The 14,009-nt window shown below is 36.0% G+C and overlaps 1 protein-coding gene across 2 annotated transcripts in view; it reads right to left on the bottom strand.

Annotated features, from left to right (window-relative positions):
- Positions 1–13,422, bottom strand: part of LOC109535537 — a 23,678-nt gene extending 10,256 nt beyond the window's left edge. The window contains exons 1-9 of one of the 2 annotated variants that reach the window (XM_019901451.2): positions 13,238–13,422; positions 11,848–13,155; positions 8,418–9,183; positions 8,191–8,362; positions 5,163–5,363; positions 2,806–2,959; positions 2,513–2,748; positions 1,291–1,440; positions 631–1,228 (exon numbers count right to left, since the gene is read on the bottom strand). In XM_019901451.2, coding sequence (XP_019757010.2) covers positions 631–1,228; positions 1,291–1,440; positions 2,513–2,748; positions 2,806–2,959; positions 5,163–5,363; positions 8,191–8,362; positions 8,418–9,183; positions 11,848–13,147 — 3,577 coding nt within the window. In that variant the 5' untranslated portion in view covers positions 13,148–13,155; positions 13,238–13,422. The other variant, XM_019901452.2, reaches the window with a different exon arrangement.
- Between the last annotated feature and the right edge of the window lie 587 nt (positions 13,423–14,009).

Raw genomic sequence — 14,009 nt, forward strand, 5'->3', positions numbered from 1 at the left:
ACCTGACCCCTTTTTTTGGGGAACAAAAAATTACATATAAACAAATCTCACCAGCCGTTTGTAGCCCAAAACGCCTGAGTGACACTTGGGTTGTTTTGCTATTGAATGTATTTTCGTTAGAAAATTACAAAATTTAATCACAGAGATAAAGTGATTAATTATATTATTAATTGAAATCATTATGTTTTCTGTATTAGGTACACAAAAATTTTGTCAGGTATAAAAAATATTGGAATTTTGAGACCAGTATACTAAGTAAGATTATACTTAATTAATTAAGTATAATTAGTATACTTGCATACGTAAATACGTGTAACACTCTATATATCCAGAACCGTCAACGAAAAGGGCATACAATTATATATTCCTTAAACCAGCTCTCAATGATCTATCCGTTGGTGTAAAAATACCCATGTTACCATTAAAAAATATATATGGAGGATGATATATGAGGAGGACAAGATGGAGTCAAAATATTGTCAATTTTGTTGCAGACATTATATAGTCCATTTTGTTGCAGTTCTACACGCTGCATTTTTAGTTGTTTAAATAAATATTTTAAATTTTTTACGATATAAGCATAAATTAATAGAAATACTAAAAAAGGAATTGGGACATTTAGCCACATACCTGTTTCCTCTTCTAAGGTCCCAGCGGGCGGCGTAGGTGGTCGACTAGTACTCTCGAAGAAGGACCCGTTAGGTATCACGTCGGACCCCATTTCTGTTAAGAGTTGTGCGCGTTTCTCTGCCAGGATTTTCTTGGCAAACTTTTGAGGTTCACGGTCATAAAACTCTTCATCTGTTTCGCTTTCGGTTGTTTCCAAGTCTGATTCACGAATCTCTGCTACACTAGGAACTACTGGTTGATCAGCAGTCACTACGTCCACTTTCAACTCTGTTTCTAGTTGTGGATGTATTTTTTTTAATTGATTGCGTTCCTTCCGTTTCAGGCGTCGCTGCTGTTGCCGTTTTCGCCCTTCTTCAGTTGAACTGTCAGAATTTGAGCTATCCGAACTCGAACTAGAACTACTACTGTCTGAACAAGAGCAACTTGAACCGCAAGCGCAGCTTGAGTCGCTGTCACTACTCGATGAGCTTGATGAATTTGGTTTTTTATTGGTTTTACTTTCGTCTTCTGGCAGAGGCTCTGGTTGGACTGGGACTTTTTCCTCTTCTGTCTGGAAGCAGTAGTCGTGATCAATGCTTTCTGTTGTATCCAATGACGGCTGAAAATAAAGACGATAAACATAACATGGCAGTGGCGAAGAAATTAATTTCATCTGCCCACCTTCACTTCGATTATGGCGTCAGTAGGTTGGGTGCTTTCAGGATCTGCACAGTAATCGTGGTCTAGAAGGGCCAATTGAGAAGATATCCCTTCTTCCACTATAGGAATCGGAATGTCTGGTACGTATGGCTGATTCACTTTACTGTCGGGCTAGAAAAACAATTCGATTAAGATTTAATTAGAATAAATAGAAAATAGTTCCGAAATTCAAGCCAATTGTTATTGATCTGTTTGAAACTTAACACAACTACTTAAAATCTTATATCATGAGCTGCGTGTTTAACACTTTATTACACTCTGCACGGGTACTTACAGACGATCGATCGAGACACCGGGGAAAAACAGATTTATTAGTTGGAAAGCTTACTTTAGATTGTTTACTTTTTTAAGTGTGGGTTCAGTAATATAAAAAATTCGGTGTGCAGTTTACGGATGAAATAGTGAAACGAGACGTTGTAAAACTCTGGAAATAAAGTTTCAGATATTTCCAAGACACTATTTTTAGCAAGCTATGGGCGAAGGCTTGTTATTCGCACACATTTAATGTTGCCTACGCTAGAGTATGCTCTAAGCATTTCAAAAATGATGATTTTGAGAGAAATTTGCAATTTCAACTTTTAGGGTACCTGCTTCCGTCCCCAAATTCGCCAACGTTAAATTCGCTAACAAAACAACAGGGAGATCGATTTCAATATTAGCGGCACCACAAACCACATGTTCCGTGGTAAATAATAAGAATCTAACATTTTCTGCAAGGGTACATTTTAAGGAGCTATATACTATACTTTGTTGCACATCTGACAATTATGCTTCCTTTACTGCTCCCAGTCCAGAAAACAAATTACACAGTTACAAAAATAACTTTTCAATTTCGTTTAAAACCCGTTGCAGAGCATTTCGCAATTATACCAAAGATATATAAAAAATAATGGAATGTGACAAAACTAAATAAGCTATATTCAATTATATCAATTCGACAGGAAAATAGCACAATAACCGCACGACACGCCAAAATTGTCAATTCAATTTGTGCTGTTAGTGGTAACACAGCAGAGAGTACCAGATGACGTCACGAAAATCGATATGCAATATCCGCAATATGTACTTGCGATAAATAAATGATAAAATCAGACAACGCCCCCTAAAATTTCCCCGCCTCGAATGAGCTGGCAAATCGCCCGAAAACAGCATCATTTAAAGGAAAAAAAGCAATTGTACTTACTTCTCCAATGAGAATATGGTCCATTTTCTCCTTATTTGCTTGATAATTTTTGAAATTGTCCCAAATATCTTGCATTACAGTGGATGACATGTCGTCCTTTGGTTGCTGTTCTACAATTTCGCACACAGTTTCGTCAATTCTGCTTTGCTCTTGCGTAGAATCGTCAATTCTGCTTTGCACTTCTGCAGAATCATCAATTCTGCTTTGTACTTCCGCAGCATCTTGGCAGGCAGATTCTGTAAACGATCATGTATTGAATTAATGGTTTAAATTAGGGCGAAATCTCTAAATACCTTCACAATTAATTTTTGGGTCTTCTTTTTTTCTTGACTTCTGGTCATCATTTTCAGAATCGCTCGAATCACTTTCCGATAAATTGAGCGCCGGAAGATCGTACACATCAACTTTAGGCCTAACTGGTTTGGATTCGTCTTCAGGATTAGGCACCTGATGGCAAAGGTAACGTGAGTATGTTTAAAGAATAGGGCATTTGCACATTTTTGTTATTTATATTTTTTAATGAATAAGGGTCCTACAAATTGTTTCCTTATTATCCATCCATAACGAATTTATCAGCAATCGAAGTTTAAACGCACACAAAGCGCGCCGGAACGACGTGTTTTTGCCTAAAGCTGGGTTCTCATGAGTCCAAATGCCAAAAACCTTCCGACCAATTAGAAGTTTGCTGGATGCGTTGGCTCCGCCCATCCGCAAAAGTTCCCAAATTTTAATATTTTCCACATGCCGTGCGAAAAAACGTAAAAACCTATGTTATCTCCAGTGAAAGATTATGATCAGCGGCGTCTATACAACCGTCTTTCATTTTGATGTCTTTGTCTCCTTCTTTTTAGAACGTACAAAGACAAAAGCAGATTTAACTTTTGGTTTCGAACGTTCATTTCATGCGCGTAAAAATACTGGGAAGAAAAAATTTAGAAAAAAAGAGTTGTATTATGTCTAGCATCCCGAAAGATATGTCAACACTATCGACAGAATGGGGAATCATAATCCGGATACATGTGAACTGCTTTAATTTTTCCGAGCGTAGTAATGGTAGTAGTAGGCTGCGCACGCACTTTCCGCTTTCGCATAGCATTCCGGACCCATGAGAACCATGATACAATGAATACAAAGTAGGATATTGATCGGTCGAAAACTCGATTTTCGTGCGCACATGACGTCGCTGGTTACCACTTTGGTAAAGTGAACAGCTGATCCCATTTAAAATGCATGTAACCTAGACAAATTTTCACTGAATTCAAAACGCAATAGTTCAAAAATGGAAATGGAATGCTTTGAAAATCGCGTTTGGGTCCTGATTTAGGCTTATTGGGAAGGAAAATACCCTAAATAATTCTTTACAAAATGTCTGATTTTCAGCGTTTTAGCGTGCTGTGTTGCCAGAGTGTAATTTGAGAAATCGTGTTGAGCCAAACGAAATAATTAATTAATTGTATCACAATGAATGAATGCACTGTTTATACAATTAATTGATTGTATCATACAATTAATTCATTGTATCATGAGGTCAATGCGTTTGGGCATGTTTGGGAATTTTGTAGACAAAACTGAGCATATTGCGTTTGGTAGTTGGAAAGTGTACTCTAGATTGTTTGCTCCTTTTAAGTGTCGGTTCAGAAATATAAAAAATGCGGTGTGCAGTCATTTTATTTGCATTAAAATTTACTTATCATCCGCGGCACCACAAACCGCATCTTCCGTCGTAAATAATAGGAAAGTAACATTGGGTCACTGTTTGGACTCACGCCAGGCAGTGATTTCCACTGACGTCACGCAAATCGACGCAAGATCCTACCTTGTATTCATTGTATCATGCATGAGAACCAAGCTTAAACGTTATGTGACGTCGCAGGGTATGTTTCATCTCCGCCACATTCGGCGCTTGTTCGTGTTGTCGTGCTCTAGTGTAAATTTCGAGTTCCGCTTTGATTGTTTCTCAATTATTAAAAATAAAATAGTTTATCGATACTGTATGATGTGAAGCAAGATGCCTCACATCCATAAATAAATTTTGGTACAGTTAGTAATACAGTGCGACAATTATTAATTTTAATAAACGTCTTTTTACAAATATGAGGTTTTGAAATAAGTTAAAATTATTATTACGCGGTTTTCCGTATTCATCGGTATCGGTCCGGATACTGATAACTGGTATTGATTGATTATATAGTATGATGGTATTGATTGTAGAGTATTGGGCTTCGGAGTCGAAGGATAAGATGGGTTACTTGATTTTCCGAGAACGATTACTGATTACTTGAATACTCGTTTGGTAGCTTGGTTCGGTATTCGTTACTTCGGATACTGATGAGTAACGAGTACTCGAATAGCGATTAGTTACTTTTTTCTCACCACTAGAACCGAGTAGCAAATATATTAACAAAACATTATGGCGAGTTATTTAACGAAATGCTTGGCTTTCCGTCTAAACTGTTCTTCAAATGCCCTTTAATTTCATTTCATTCAACAATTTCAGTCAATCATTCAATTTCAGTTCGCTATTTCAACGACAACTGACGATTTGCTGCAAGGCGTACGCTATAACACTTTCACACGACATTTCACAACGAGGCGACTGTAACTTTGACTGGCAAACTTTTGATTTAGAACGTATACTAAAGTCACTAACCTCCTCCTGTGGTACATTTTCTCCGCTTTCTTCGACTTCCTGGCAGGGCTCGTTGTTGATCTCCTTAACTTTAGTCTCTTCAGGTGGATCGGTGTGCCATTTAAAGTGTTTCAACATTATTTTCTTCGAAATAAAACATTCCGTGCAGTTCTCCCATTGGCATGCATGTTTCTTCTCATCAGTGTGTAACCTTTTGTGAACCTAAGGTTACAAGGAAAAACTTAAACTTACTGCCATACTACATTCCTAAACAAGTCTAAAGAAATAAGTAGACAAAGGATTATCCCTGATAACTATTCCATAAAAAGATAGAGCCCTATCGGCAGAACATTTTTAATTTTGAAAATCTTTAAATTTTTTTTTTACTTCTAACCTGAGATGTCACCATTATTATTCCATTTCCCTAGTGAGAAGTAATATTTCTCTCCCTAGGCCAATAGTAATAATAGAAAAGTCCCTAGTTAAATAATAAAAGATGTTTACATTTTTACGTTCTTAATGGCCTTCTCGACCGAAGTATATATATAATTTTTCTAATGTTTAATAATCTAACCCGGATAATTTCCTAAATTGATTTATTTTGATTTTCAACTTCCCATCAATTTTCTGAAATATCTCAATATTTGATAGCCTGACATTCAGTTGTCAAACTGCCGCAATATAATTTATCGGTCTCAAGAAAATAGATAAAAGTTCTATGAAAACTTAAAAGGGAAAAGCAAAAAATTAGTGAATCTTAAGTTCCAGTGATTTTAGAAGTGTAAATGGATCGAATCTCACTTGAATTTAGAGAGGTGGGCAAACCGAGGTGGCTCGGTATATAATAGCTTAGTTCTCGACCTAGGTATTTAATATACTATTTCGAGGTAGTCGCAATTTGCTATATGAACTTTAAGTCAGCTTTCTAGATAGGCCCAGGTAACTCAGTAAATTTTCTTGAATTTGCGTAGTGCTGCGCAAATGGCTTGGTGCGCCAACCCAACGCACCAGCACAGCAACTCACCGGCTCAGATTATCTGGCAGTAAACTTATATATATTTTACGACATACGATAAATGTGCTATTGTTATCGCATAGTTTCGCGTCATGGGCTCTGCTTTTAAAAAGTGCAGCACGTTTAATCTCTTCTTCTTTGGATTTACTGAAGAGAGACTATGTCACAAGCCGGTTGCGTTGTTATAATGAATGAAATAAATGAAGTCGAAATATACCTTTTTCTTCTTGTGAAGCCTAGTTGTCACACAAGCGAACTTTCTAAGAAAATATTCGATAATTTGGATGATTTTACGGGTGTCGGAAATCGTTGAAATAACATAGTTTTCATTTGCGATTATTTCGTGGTGAAAAAAATGTATTTTATAACATGTGTGGGCAGGCATGGCCAGTACCATCAGTGCATTCATTTTAGGATTCGCGATTGTAAATTCGGGTATAAACAGAACCTATCCCGAACCGACATAAATAAGAATTTATCGGTAGAAAATGTAAATTGACCACGAACTAATTTGGATATCGGAAACCATATGATGACTGTTGTTGATTGTTGCAACCAGAGTTGGTGCGGCCACCTCTGAACTGGTGGATGAAGTCCGCTACAAGCTCTATTCGAGGTGCGGCGTAGTAAGGAAGGATGAGTTATACCTCCAACTAACACCAACTCACAGAGCGGCAACAACTTTTAACATTTGACTTATTAAACTGTCTTCTTTCAAGACATTTGTTGCACATGTAAAATAGACATAATTTATAAAAAAATTGTTTTTTGACTCAATAACAGCCAAAAATCATACTGTTGTTTTTATATTCGAAATAACTTCAAAAATAAGAAAAAAATGAAAATTCAAAAAATAACTTTTTTCTAAATATCTCAAAAATTAAAAGAAATTCTTGTTTTCTGAAAGCGCTATGTATATGGCCCCCTGATTGCGCAACTTCTTCCTAAATTAACCGACTTCGTATCTCTTACGGTTTCGGAGAATCCTATGCAATGCATCCTTATCTTGGACACTGTACATATATTTGCTCTACTTTTACCGCTGGTCGATTTAATTTCGTTGATTGAGAAAACAATGATGCCAAATTTATTATTGCATTTTTCGCGAATATATGGGTTTTTAGTAAAAATTACTTTTTTAACAATTTATTTTGTATCGAACACCATGTATGTTGAATGAAATTGCATGCATCTTTCAGTCTAATAATAGTTATTTACGTAATCAGTAGGATATGACTATTATTAACGCACGCCTGTGAAGATTTGTTCACATAAGTACGTTAATAATATAATATTGTGCCGTGGATGACCGAGTATCAAACTCATTCTTCAGCTTTCAACTTTTATTCAACTCGGTATCACCTTAACTACGGAACAGGAACAAACTAACTTCAAAATTACCGTCAAATTCACAAACAATAACAATAACAGACGGAAAGCTCGCTCTTCCAACTCGCGGGTTCAACCTTCTTCTGCACTCTGTCGCTGCTGTCACTTCACTTTTCTTGTGTGGTTCTCGTCGTCGCTTATATAATTTCCTCCAGGTAACCCAGATGGTTCTCGAAATCTCCAGAACAGGTGCAAAACTTCCCGCCTGTCAGTGTCATATTTGACAGTAAATGGGGCCCAAATGAGGCTCCCATTTACTGAAATACCATGAATTTCGATCCCCCATTCCAAACGTGAGTACCCCAGGCCATTTCCGTTACAATATACTAGGTGTTACGTTCAATATTTTATCTACTACTATAACGATTAATATTTTAATGATTATTTGAGTAAAAATAATTAGTTATAAAATTGAATATAGAAGACCGGTAAAGAAAATTTGTCATTGTCATCAGAATCAAAGTTGTGTTTTAAAATTACACGTTTTATAATGAGTTCAAGAGATGATCTGCCATGTGATATTGAGAACAAAGCTTCTAATGTCACATGACATATTTAAACCGCACTAGTGCGGTAATAAAGATCATTATGACACTTGAAAGAGTGCCATATAATAGTGATTATAAAACAGTTGTAAATAAATACCTTTAATGATACCGCTTTGGTGAGAGCTAGATTGCAATCCTCACATACGAAAAAAGCTGGCGGAACGCAAAAATGATACACGTGAGGCCATTTCTTCTGTAGGCATTTTTTACAGCAAACGCTCTCTGTACCATGTTTCCAGAACAAATGCCTCGTAATATCCGCTTTATTTCTGTAAAGAAATGGCATATGTATATTTACATGTTAAAAAAGTTACGTTAATTTACCTATAAGCAATTGCACATCTATAGCAAAAGTGATGCAATTTGTGCTTCCACACATGATTCGATAGTTTGTACTGACTATGACATAATTCCAAACACACATCACAGATATTGTGTCGTTTTCTTAAATGAACCATCAGACGAAACGCTGATGGTAGATCATCGTTAATGCACAAGCAACAGCGATATTGCATATCATAGTCCAAAATGTATACACCTGGACATAAATGGCATATTAACTCACTGTAACTGTAAAAGTTACATTTACACATTATGCACAACAACCGGTTCTTGGAATGATATTTGCGGTTGTGGAGGTACAGTTCTTTGTGCACGCTGGTACTATAATGGCATTGAAAGCATTCAAACATATGGGAAAATGTTACAGCTTCGTTTGAAACTCCGGAATCCAAATTGAAAAAAGTACTTTCCAGTTCTCCCAAGCACTCTCGAATTCGTATATTGAAACTGTCTGGTATTAACTCTTCCTCTGTGATGCTTTTGTTTATTGCAGAATAGCGGTGTTCAGCCATTGCATGAAGTGCAAGTTGTCTACCATTCACTGCTATTCGTCTTGAGTGATTGCAATAAATACATGAAGATACCGTCGCTCTCAAGCATTTTTGCAACAAGTTTACTATGTTCATTTTATCTAAAGGTTGGTCCAATTGAATTTCTATAACTGTGACCTCAGAACCAGCTATGGGATATTCTGCACACACGGCTTTTACTTCAAGCGCCGAGTTGTCCTGTTCATCGAGGTCTTGTTCTGAAATATAGATAGGGCCTCGAATAAAAATATGCGTTTACTAGAAAGTTTAACAAATTTGCAAAAAAACGTACGTAGGTATTTCAACAGAATGGTGCGCTTTTTCACCCAGCTAAAACGACCAAAAAGTGGTTTGGAGATCATAATTTCAAAATTTTATCGTGGCTCTCAAGCAGTCCGGTCTTGAATGTTCCAGAAACTTTATGGCATCAAATCAAATAAGGAAATCATTGAGGAACGATCCTTAGCAAACAGTTCCGGGATTAGAGGCAAAAACAACTAAAATTTGGAATTTTCTCAGCACAGAATATTGCCAGACTCTAGTGGATTCAAAGGCAACACGTATAAAAGCCGGTAGGAAATATTACTTCGTAATAAAATTCGCCTTAATACAGGGTGTCCCACCGGGAACCCTCCGCGATCGATATCTGGAAAACTGTAATTGGAGAAATTTGAAAATTGGACAGTGTGCCGAAGTCATTGGGGGCAAGCGGACTAAAATATTTTCAAGAAGGCCACACTTCCGGTTATACCGGAAGTAGGTATCAACTTGCTTATTTTAAATGGCACACCCTATATATTATTATATGTTTGGATTCTAATCCAAATTCTCAATATGTTTCATGTATAATATCCTATACCTAAGTCTAACCGTTTTTGATATATTTGAAATTGTATGTAAAAATGACAGTTGCAGCCAATCGAATAATTATTCATTTTTCCTATAAGGGAATATGTGCTTGTTGAAAGACTTACTTTAATGGAATTTCGAGAACATTTTGATAACTATTAATACGAAGTGTTATACAGTTGAGAAAACCGCCCAAAATCAATTTTTTCAAATGGAAACTCTTTTAAAAAGTTAAATACTTTTTAACTTTTAAAATGTGAAATACCTAGTAATAAAATGTTTAAAAATTTTGCGAGACATAGAATTTTGAATTTCAAACGTATGAACTTCAGAAAATCAGAGAAGCTTTTATGCTTACAATAAATTGATATAAACCATGTCTATGGCTAGAATTATGTCACTTATGCCGACTATTCTCATAAATTAAGACGTAGTATCGTTTCTGCTAAGATCAGCATAATTTTAACTATAAAAAAAGCCTCAGCAGAAACGAGAATTCAGTTATTAGATGTTTGGTCAAAAGTCATAAGAATTAATCTTAAAGATAGTCAGTCTACGGTTAGGTTCGGTCCCATACATTTAAAATCCATATTATAAAAATTGTATTAATTTTGAAATACAAGTGTTTTTAAATACAAAAAAAAGTTTCAAATTAATCAATAAAATTCTAGCGGCCAGACAAGTTGGTCGTCGGATTAATTCTGTTTGTAAATAAGTATATCGATCGATACCTCAGATTAAACGCATTTCTTTACGTTTTTCGATGGGAGCAACATTGGTTCACAGTCTATATAAAAGTAGGTACTTAAAAACAGCGTCGAAACTTTATATTAAAAAATTCATAAGAATTTTACATTAATCATGACAAACATTAAACTCATCAATTCAACATTCATCATGACAACACCGCAATGAGGGGAGAGTACGTGATAGTGACATGATAGTAATAAGGGAAGAGGATTTGCTGAACAAGTAAATACGGCAATTTATCGTGTTTTTTAGTGATAGTAAGTGAGAATCGTCATATTAATAAACTGTTACGCTTAAAAAAATCGTGCGACGTSGTTTCATATACAGGAAAATAGTCCAAAATTTTCCTCACCAYTRMTGWWTTGCACRATTGWWAAMWGAGACMACTGGCGTRARTTGWWWTGAMTRWAKAASCYARGAKYTRWWTTYRATCCCTWTKGAATYGTWAWCAMATGCTTMARRAAAKTRCGTTACTATTAWAGCAGTTTATAATAATTATAWTGTAATTTTTTTTTTTRATTTATTTTCCTRACTACGTGTAATTGGGAAACAMTTATGGGGYAAGTGTTTTCAAATGTTTTGCTCTCCCAAASAATWATTTTTTCCTTAATAACTAAYGGATGTTTTAATGCTTTGTAAATTATAGTTTTTGTACAACATATTTTAATTGTACTTAAATTGGTGTTTGTAGTTTGCTTTGAATTTTAAATCTGATGATGGCGCTGTTGTCTCGCCAAAACGTAATATGAAATATACAATATGAACATTTTTATTTTACATTTTGACTGAAACTAGCTTGGTCTATTTATTAATGTTTTTGATTAGTACTAACTAAAAGGGATAAAAAAAACTGGCAGGGATAAAAGTACCAGCACTTTAATCCCTGCCACGTGTTTTTCACTCATAAACCGCCGATCGATAGAATTCAATGTTGCTCCCAAACAAATTGGAATTTATGAATTACTAGTTTTGCCTATCTATTAATGTCTTTACTAGACAATAAAGATCGTACACTAAGCGTTATTGGTATATGATCTATTACGAAAATATATCTAAATGTAGTGTAATTGTACTAAAAGATCCTGCAATGATGCATCGAGATATCAAATATCATGCATAAATATATTGTTAAAAAAAATTCTACATACCCATTATGATGTATAATTTTGTTATTGAAACCTCCTTAAAAGAAAGTAGGTACAACCGTTTCGATTTCGCTGTTACTGTCTTATGTTCTTTCTAGTGACTAATCAATAACTACTATCTACGGATACATTACATACCTGGTTCTTCAGCTGCTCCAAGATCCTCCTGTTCATTTTCAGTCTCTACATTATCAATATCCTTATCGAATTTGTCACTATCATCACTATCTTCAGCATTCAGATATTCAACAGGTTTTGGCAATTTAAGGGACAGTTTTGGAACTTTCCGTGTTTCACATTGAATGTCTGTATTTTCCAAGCAGGTTTGCAAGTCTTCGTCAAGGGGTTCAGGCCTTATTGCGTCCGTGGGCTGAGCAGGTTGAATGTTTTCGTGCTGCGATTGATGCATGGTGAACGTCGAAGGGGACTTTACACCTTCTACATTTTCTATTTTATCTTCACATTCACTACTGTCACTCTCAGAATGTTTAGACATATCTGGATTGTTAGAAATTTGTTTATCGGGTTCTGCTGGTGTTTTTTCACCTTCTTCACCTGATTCAGTAGGTATTTCACTGAAATCACCAGTTACGTGATTTTCGGGAGCAATGCTATGTTTAGATTTAGCCTTAACTGGCTTAATGCAGCTGTGGTAAAAAAAGTTATCACGCTCCGTAAACTGTTGGTGACACTCACAGCAAACGAGGTAGCACGGTTCTCTATATGCAGTATAAAACTCTTCAGGAGTGTTTCTAACAGCCGGTTTAAATTTATGTCGAGAGTGAATGTGCTGGCATAAAGGCTCAAGACTGGAAAACATTCCCAAGCAATACAAACAGATAAATCGCCTATGATATTCCAACATATGCATATACAAATTCCAGTTTTCATAGTAAGTGCCGCATGCTGAACATAAAAACACTCTCCTGGTAAGCTTAAATCCAGACACTTGCTTATTTCCAGGTTTGTCCAATGGCTGAAGAGGGCTGCATTGCTGTAAAAAATGATCCTGTAGTGTCGACAATGATTCGAATCCAGACTTGCCACATTTGGGACACTTAAATTGCACAGCTGGTTGCAAACCCAAATATTGAGCATACTCTTTTAGCTTGGGCTTTCTGATTGTTCTGTGTGTTTGTGAAAGTTCGAAAAGGGACTCGTTAAAAAATGGATTTTTCAGCTCTTCTTTGAGTATTTCATCAGGCTGTACTGCTTGGTTTGAAATCGAATCTTCAGTGTTTTCTTCCGACTTTACTTCATCACTAACCTTGTTCTTTTTGTTTTGCTTTCTGTTTCGATTTTTCTTCCTTTTGGGCAGCCCTTCGTCAATGACTAGTGCATCACTTTCTGAACTGTACTGAATTTGTTCTTGAGTTCCTTCACAATTTGTTGCAGGTTTCTGTTGATTTGGAACTGGAGCTTCTGAGAAATTGGCCATTGCAAGACCTACGATTGAAATTGTCCTCAAGTCTGAATACTTAACTCGTGCCTTGGGAAAACAACACTTAAACACGAATGCGTTTCCTACCTTGGCCCTCTGAAATTGAGTTCTTCAAGAAAACCACTTTAGGTACTCTTTCCAAAGCATTTTGTCAGAAAATATACACTTAGCATAAAGGTTAATGTTAAAATGGCGCTTCTACATACTAAACGCCTATTCTAGGTAGGTCTACCAACATAAGTCTGAGTTTACATCAACGACTTAGGTTAACAGCTGCAATCAAAATTCTGTTTAGCTACAGATCTTTTTGAGGTGACGTCACGGCAAGTCGGCCATATTGTCGGAGGGGCAGACAAAGTTATCAGCGCATTGAACATAATAGATGCTGCCGCTTGGTTATTCGTTTAAATGGTTTACATATCCTTAAAAGGAAAAGTTCTCTGTGTTCTTTTGGTGAAAAAAGTTAACATGCCATCCTTTTGTTCAGTTGTAAGAACCGAGCAGAGAGGGTTGGATTTCTCGACATACCCAAAGCTTTTAAAAACAACAGTTTTTGTAATAGCATTTGAATTATTAACGCGTGTTATTAACTCAACAATAACATTAAATAATCCACATTAATAGTATTACTTTTAGACAATGAACTATATACTAACGTAACTGGAACAGACGACACTAGAAATCGCAATGTACGGGGCATTGTGCGCCAGCGCACAATTTTGACGGAGCCCAGCTGACTGACTTCAGCCAGCTGATTGAAATTCAAATGTGTATATGTATGGAGAAAAAAATAATTTTATTTTCTCTATTGATGTGTGTGTGAACGCGTGGAATTATGATGAGAATGGGGAAAGTAGTG

Source organism: Dendroctonus ponderosae, unplaced genomic scaffold, assembly GCF_020466585.1.
Source record: "Dendroctonus ponderosae isolate FM_Combo_2020 unplaced genomic scaffold, Dpon_F_20191213v2 Dpon_F_20191213_4, whole genome shotgun sequence".
NCBI classification, from domain to species: Eukaryota; Metazoa; Arthropoda; class Insecta; order Coleoptera; family Curculionidae; genus Dendroctonus; species Dendroctonus ponderosae.